The sequence below is a fragment of the Setaria viridis genome, chromosome 6 (genome assembly GCF_005286985.2).
Source record: "Setaria viridis chromosome 6, Setaria_viridis_v4.0, whole genome shotgun sequence".
NCBI classification, from domain to species: domain Eukaryota; kingdom Viridiplantae; phylum Streptophyta; class Magnoliopsida; order Poales; family Poaceae; genus Setaria; species Setaria viridis.
This window is the reverse complement of record NC_048268.2, coordinates 20,506,922-20,514,354: the sequence shown is the minus strand read 5'-3', so window position 1 is coordinate 20,514,354 and position 7,433 is coordinate 20,506,922. Positions and strand designations below refer to the sequence as shown.

The 7,433-nt window shown below is 43.4% G+C and overlaps 1 protein-coding gene across 2 annotated transcripts; it reads right to left on the bottom strand.

Annotated features, from left to right (window-relative positions):
• Positions 1 to 2,077: 2,077 nt before the first annotated feature.
• On the bottom strand, positions 2,078 to 6,941 carry LOC117861365 (uncharacterized). 2 transcript variants are annotated; one of them, XM_034744903.2, is made up of 14 exons: positions 6,776 to 6,941; positions 5,737 to 5,921; positions 5,416 to 5,637; positions 5,199 to 5,335; positions 4,818 to 5,096; positions 4,521 to 4,669; positions 3,949 to 4,013; positions 3,757 to 3,825; positions 3,504 to 3,677; positions 3,283 to 3,419; positions 2,921 to 3,205; positions 2,645 to 2,787; positions 2,494 to 2,559; positions 2,078 to 2,404 (listed from the first exon to the last, which is right to left on the bottom strand). In XM_034744903.2, coding segments are annotated over exons 1-14 (2,010 nt in total). In that variant the 5' UTR covers positions 6,778 to 6,941; the 3' UTR covers positions 2,078 to 2,307. The 2 variants fall into 2 exon arrangements, with proteins under 2 accessions (XP_034600794.1, XP_072150615.1); XM_072294514.1 differs by lacking the exons at positions 5,737 to 5,921; positions 6,776 to 6,941 and having other exon boundaries at positions 5,520 to 5,667.
• Between the last annotated feature and the right edge of the window lie 492 nt (positions 6,942 to 7,433).

The window sequence follows — 7,433 nt, the reverse complement described above, 5'->3', positions numbered from 1 at the left end:
AACTGTAGGACAGCACCTTCACACCGAAAGCACCTCCTCGCAGTGGGACAAAACACACAAGGACAATGCCGCGCGAGAAAAAAAAAAGTAAAAAACTAGGCTCCCTTCCCTTGCTACACGACATCCTAGTGCCTGTTCGGCTGGCTGATGCCTACCGGCAACGGGCAACCTTATAGCCGGCTGGATTTTGAGGGACTCGGGAACAAGTCTGTTGGTCCACCTTCGACATTCGATTCATAAAAAGTCGTGGATTTCGTAGTGTGGGCTCAGAAAAGGATAACGTTTACCAATCGGTGTGGTGCTAGGCAGCACTGCGCAAGCAGGTATAACCTGGACCCGTAGATGGAGATATTTAGGCAGGCTGCCGCTGCCGAGCGGCTGGCTGCTTCAACTGCAGCATCAGCCAGCCAATGTAGCACAGCCGAGCAGGCGAGTTCTCACTTGACAGACTCATCACGTTTCCTCGAAAAAAAATACGGACTCATTACGTATGCATACTGACACGTTCACCCCATCTCATGGATGAAAGAATTACGTGTCGATGAGTTTGAAAAATCAAGCTAACCATATCAATGATTATTACATCGTACATTTCAATTGGATCGGACTCTATCCCAGCTCTAACTGGTTGGTTCATAATAATAATAAGAAACGGACGTGCTAGCGCCTGGACGTCCGATAAATTTATTTTATCGGACGCTCCGTCGCAACATTAAAAAATAACTATCGAAACATCAAAAATCAACCCTTGCAACATGAAAACAGATGAAACATCTGGAACATACAGTTGCAACATGTGTGAAAATATATGCAACATCCAAATAGAACACTTGCAACTTGCAACTTGAAAACACTTGATGCAACAAAAGACTAAAACAGATGAAACATTTTAGAACATATTGTTGCAACATATTTATTGAACATATGCAACATCCAGATCAAACGCTTGCAACAATACTTCTGGGAACAAATGCAACATTTCGAACAAAACTCTTGCAACATGCCTCTGAAACACTTGCAACATATGCAACATGTGCAACATCTTCCGATATACTTTTACAACATCCATATGATTCAACTGCAACATACCTCTGGAACGTCTGAAACAATTGAAACATACAATTGCAACATAGGGGGAGAGAGAGAGCCTGGCGCGGGGAACGCCGGATCTGCGGCGAGTAGATCTTGGTCGTGCTCCATGGATCTTGCCGGTGTGGGGGAGAGGGCCGCTGGATCTACGGGCATTGGAGGCTCCTAGCGGGGAGGACACCGGGGGGAGGGGGCGCCGGGGTGGGGGAGGGCGCGTCGGGGTGGCCGGTGGCTAGGGAAGGAGGACCGCGAGGTTCGGCGGCGAGGACAACCCCGCCGCCGCCGAGGCTCCGCCGCTAATCTTGCTAGCTTGTGTGGTCACACCAGTGGGGATCGTAGCAGTAGCAGGAAGGGGAGAGGAGGCTGTGCTTGCGGAATGAATGGTTGTGAGCTTGCGGCGTGGACACCGAACTGAACCGGTGTGCGATAAGAAACGGCAATAGTAAAAAAGATATGGACCTTGTTACGCCACGCGTCCGTCCGAAGGAAGTTGTTGGCGTCGGAAACAGCAATAGTAAAAAAGATATGGATCTTTACGCCACGCGTCCGTCCGAAGGAAGTTGTTGGCGTCGGACGACTTGGACGTAGCATTACTAAATAAGAAAATAAGACTAGCAACACCTTCCTCTTATCCACACACTCACACAGCCTAGCTTATCAGTTCCCAGGAACCATAAACAAATCCACAAGATGACTGGGGTGACACCCACGAGAAAGTCGCCGAGGTGCACGCGCTAGGGTATCCTTTTGCCTCAGTATGCAACCTGAATACAAGGATTCGAACGAAGAATTGCTAACCTTGCTGCCAGCATCTAGCCACTTTCTTGGAAAGCACACGAGATTGCCATAGCAGGAACTAGCTGATTAGCACCAACGGCACAGTGCTCGTGACGTAATCGCCTCTCGAGCCAACTTGTAAGTTACAACAGTCTTGGTATGATAAAAAGCACAGCGACAGCACCAAAAGGTCTGTTGGATACTAGCTAGATGAGCATAACAAGGTCCATGAGAGCCTTGAACCAACTTGTAAGTTACAAGAGTCGAAGTCACATATATAAATAACCCAACAATAACACAAGTCTACCTTGCATATATATCCTAGACAGGTCTGTCAAATACTAGTAAGATATAAACAGCACGGCAACAGCACCAAAAGTTTGTTAGATACTAGCTAGATGAGCAGAACAAGGTCAATTAGATACTCCAGCAGTGTGATGTCTACTGAAGACGCCGCCCAATATGCTTGCCGCCTAGATGATCACGAATGTTCACATCAAGTGAGCCATGATACCAATATGGCTCAGGCACTGGCCACCTGTCATCCAATATGTTTTTGTCCCAATGTAAGTTGGCAACAGTCTAAGCAGACAGAAACAAGTGGCAATGTGAAACAGAAAGAAATACCTGTTTTTCTGTATCCCATTCTTTGTCCCACCACCAACATTGACAGGTATAGGATGGTTATATCCACTGTCATCAAACATAATTTTTTTTCAGTCAACGTTCATAAAATAAGTGCCATGCCTACCAGTTAGCATTGAGATGAAAATAATACCATTCTGATGGTAAAGAATTCACTCCACTTAGAACTTCAACAATCTTGTGCCTTGGTAAGAAAGGAGTTACACCGCTTCCATCGTAGAAATTCATGCCAACAAAACTCCCATTAAGATTAATAAGCGGGCCTCCAATCCCAGCCTAGTTTTTTTAAAAAAAAGGAAAAAGGCCCAAGGTTACTGGAAAACTTGTAATTCCTGATAAGTTCAGTAGATGCAATATGATTAAACTGGTTACCATATAAAAGAACAGTAAGAGAGATTGACGACAGTACCTTCTTGATTTTACAAGTGGACACCTGAACATCTTTGCAATCAAGTTTGCAACCCCTGTTTCCACGCTTCGCTTCACCACTTGCGGCCATTAATAAACCAAATTTAGCATCACGCCCTATAGCTACAACCTTTTTAGATGAGTTTTGTGCACTTTCAATGAAGATGTCGTCCGGATGAATAGCACTGAAATTCTTCTTGAGACTGACAATAGCAATGTTATAGTCTAAATTATAAAATTCCAATGTCCCACCAGCACGTTGATTCGGTGGGAGAAACACCTCAATCTGCAATGAGAAAGCTCAGCAAACCATCATTAAACTTAAAAGACCAAAAGTAATGATAAGGACTAAGGAGCACCGACCGTCAAGCTATTATCAATGCTATCCTCATTACAACGACCTCTAACCAAACTGGCTGAAGTCAGGATGACAGTGTGCTTAGCTTTGCTTCCATGCCACTTTATAAGCAAGCCTGTGCACGCAAAAGATCTCACATACCCTACACATTATAAGTTTACTCATTAGTTAGTGAAGATAAAATACTAGCACAGAAAAGTAAGGAGCACACAGCTGGAAAAATCACCATTGAATGAAGCAAGTGAGACAACACGACGGGATACATCTGTCACAATTTCTTTCGGAAGTTGATTCCAGACACGCTCCCCAGAGCCACGGGGTGTATCATGATAGGGATACCCTTTCCAAGGAAGTAATTCACCAAAGCATTCTTCAAAATGATTAAGCAATTGCCCATTGACTAGTTAAAGAACGAAGATCAGAAGTGAACTACAAAAAAGCAAAAGGGAGATGACAGCAATATCAAAAGCAACACTTACATTCGAGCACAAGAGGTGGTGGAATGGGATAACCACAGGACTTTAACCTGCAAATAGTTTGCATAAACCCTGATGCAATATTGAGATCATTATTAGTCCTCAGATGATATGTGTGATACTGGTAACATAGTATTCTGCGCACAATGATACATAGGCAACATTTTAGAAGATGGCTTGCAGTATTGTTCACACCTGAAGGAACTACGCTTGATACATGTTTAGGCAACGTATATCCACGGAAGTGTAGTTTTTTAGGACTGCAATAAAACATAGTTGACTTGTTATGACAAAAATAAAACACAGGAACTACACAGGGAAAAAAAATCCAATCATACCAACACATGAATCTAATCTTGTCTTGTGAAAGAATTAAAGGTATGAAATAATGACTTGGAATCAGACATAAATATTCAACAAAAGATGAGAGGATTGAGCATATTCATGTCACAAATACAAGTTGCATTGTCCATATTGCCACAAAGAATTGTTTAATTCTTCCTAATTTAGACCAAAACATTAAGCAGGGGCACTAAGTTAGCATCATAAGATCTGGCAATGGAACTGGTTTCAGTAGAGAGGGGTAAGAAGAACCAAATTATTTTCAAACCAAAGGTTACCATGTGAAAACTCCTAAGTCTCCAATGCTGCTAGTAAAAATGGCTTACCTTAAACAGGAAGTGGATTAGGAGAGAGGGTTTGGAACAAATATGAATCAGGTTAACTGAAGAAATAGTCCATAAATACTGTAAGTGTAGAAGACATACTTGAGTATCTGAAAATGCTTCAAGCGTTTGCAAAGTAAGTCCATTGATAGGAATGTGCATCTCAAATTTGCATCACCAGGGTCACAAATATCTAAGTTTATCCCAAGAATTTTATTATCGCACCCCAGAAGTGGCCCTCCAAGTACAGCCTAGAACAAAAGGCAAAGTGGTAGGTTTGGAAAAGATTTACTTCAATGCACACGGTGATCCTTTAGACCAGCAATAACATAAGGCAATTACGTGTTCCATGTTTTCCATCATGCCACAAAGTTATAAATAAATAAATCGACAGTATACCTTAGAGATATCTTGACTATCAGAACCCCAGGTGTTGAGGTGGTCCAGGTTTTGAAGGTGGTGTTTCTCATACAGAGATCCACGCATGGCCATCAAACTGCCAGAGTTGAAGGCACGCCCAGCAGCTTGCACACTATCACCAGGTGAAGGTGTTGCCATAAGATCCAGATCTATAGGACGGACTCCTAGGAAGCCATAGCATGTGACGATAGCAATGTCTTTATCATATAGTCCTAAGAACCCATCGGTAGTTCTATTATTAGGAAGGCGCACTGCAACCTACAGAAATAAAAGCAGCACACAAGCACAAGCTCAGAATGTTCACAGTTAGCTTGAATATACAAAGAAAAATCAAGGAACACAATGATTAGCAGCACCAACCCTCAACTTATCATCTTTATTTCTATTCTCGTTGAATTGTCTAACCAAATGTGCTGATGTCACAAATGTTGTTAGGCTTTCTCTAGTTCTTCCGTGAGGTAAAGGTATGCCCGAGCATGCAAATAACATCTTATCTCCTGGACAATATCATGATTTAAATGTCAAGTGGTGATTAAATGCAATTTAGGAAAATTGCAAAGTATAGTAGCACAATCACCATCAAACAAAGCGAGCGAGACGACCAAGGAAGACAAATCCACAACATAATTAGTACTGATTGGATAAGTTATTTGACCAGGTTTGACTATTTCACCAAATGACCTCTCCTCAAAAGCAATGTTTGAAACTTCTCTATCACGAAAAGGTTCACCGAATCGTTGCACAGCAATAGCACATTGATTCTCCTCAAATTTACGAAATGCCTGATGAGCCTCTTGATCTGATTAATAAACATGATACACCACAACTGAGTGAGTGCTTTGCTAGAGCAATATGGGCCACAAAAGAGAGAACCAGCAAATTCAAATCAACTACTCACATTCGAACATCTCTTTTTTCATGCGCTTCCAGGCTCTCTTGTCAGAACAAGATTTTGGGTAGTTAATCCCACTTGAAACTAGTGACGATTCCAGTTTGTTCCTTCTGTTTATGGCTCTCTGCTCCCTGCTCACACCTTTTGTGTAATCAGTAGTCCCCCCCTTGTTCCGCAGGGTCTTTGCAGTCCTGAAGCAGAAAAAAAAATGCAAATGCTTAGTACAGTAACTAAGACCCTTCTGTAAGCTTATAATACCCCCCCCCTCCCAAAAAAAAATGGAAATCAAAACAATGAAGCACCTTGTCAACCTTAAGGTATTAGGTTCATTGATAATACTATCAACAATAACACAATGGCGAAGCATGTGCTCAAAATCAGTACTAGATTGACCTGATTCGTTGCATATAAATGTAAAAAGGCTCAAATCTATCCAAAACTTGGTGTTGTATGGCAAATTGGCAATGAAGAAGTGACAACACAGGTAGCAAGTTCCTAGCAGCCAGCTAAGATTGACAGAAAGGGCACAGCACCAAAAAAAAAAATCTAAACATAACAGAAAGCAACCAAACCAATATGAAGTGGGCAAGTCTAAACAAAGTTATTTAACTGGCCACATTCATACATGGTTAGAAAGAAGAGAATTCGGAATTTTGCTGTAGGAAAAAGCTGTAACGTATGTAGGTGGATGTTAGCTTAAAGTTAAGCTACAGATCGTAACAAGCCCCATCCAAAATCTGTGATGTCTGAATTTCCCTATAGAAAAAAAAAACAGAACATATGCATGGTTGTTAGCTTAAAGGTTATTTTAGAAAATATAAACCGCAACCAAAAATCTCTGATGGTTCTGAGATGTGAGGGAGTATGATGGATAAACATTACTCGTAGACAACATGTACATGTGATTTTAATTAGGCCAACACATCGTACAAGCAACAATCCAAGCATAACCAACTCAGGTTGGATGTAGAGTATAACTCAACTGGAACAGATCCGTGAACAATTGCAACTATAACAGTGAGCAAATGAGTAAACAGACGCTTACATCGCGCAACTTCCCCTCGATGAATCACTAGCTAGTCGTCAGACGCGTCCCCGACCACCCCGCAGGCCGGAGTCGCTGTCAACCGTGAAGCCGCCGACGTACGCCCGCAAGACTAGCTTGTCGCTGCCACCGGACTGCGAGATGTCGAGATGTAGGGTTTTGTGTTTGTGCGAGACGTACGCTCCGCTAGGGTTAGGAGGTCCTGGAACCAGATCCTCTAGCATATAACGATAGACAGCAGAGGGACGGTACCTACGGCCGATGACGTCCGTTGGGCATCCGACGGCACGCCGAAATAAACACGGAAGCCGTCCAATTCTTGCGTTGGCCCATAGAATCGATGCGGCCCATATTCAGGAAGCGCAAAAGGGAAAGGATCCAGAGTGCTCCGGGCACTCGCCGCCGCCGCCGCGCCCGTGATGGCCATGGGCCAGCTGTTGCTGCTCGCGACCTCCCCCGGCGCTGGAGCAGGCAAGCAGGTGCCCGTGCAAGTTCTCTCCTCCATCGCCCTCATCCTCCGCAAAGGAACCGAGTGCTCCACGCACTCGCCGCCGCTACAGTGCCGCCACAGGAACCGAGTTGAGATTGTGGCTCAACTTCCTTTGTGATGATTGAATAATTCTTGCCAATTTGAGATACTTCAGTGCTGCTGTTATGA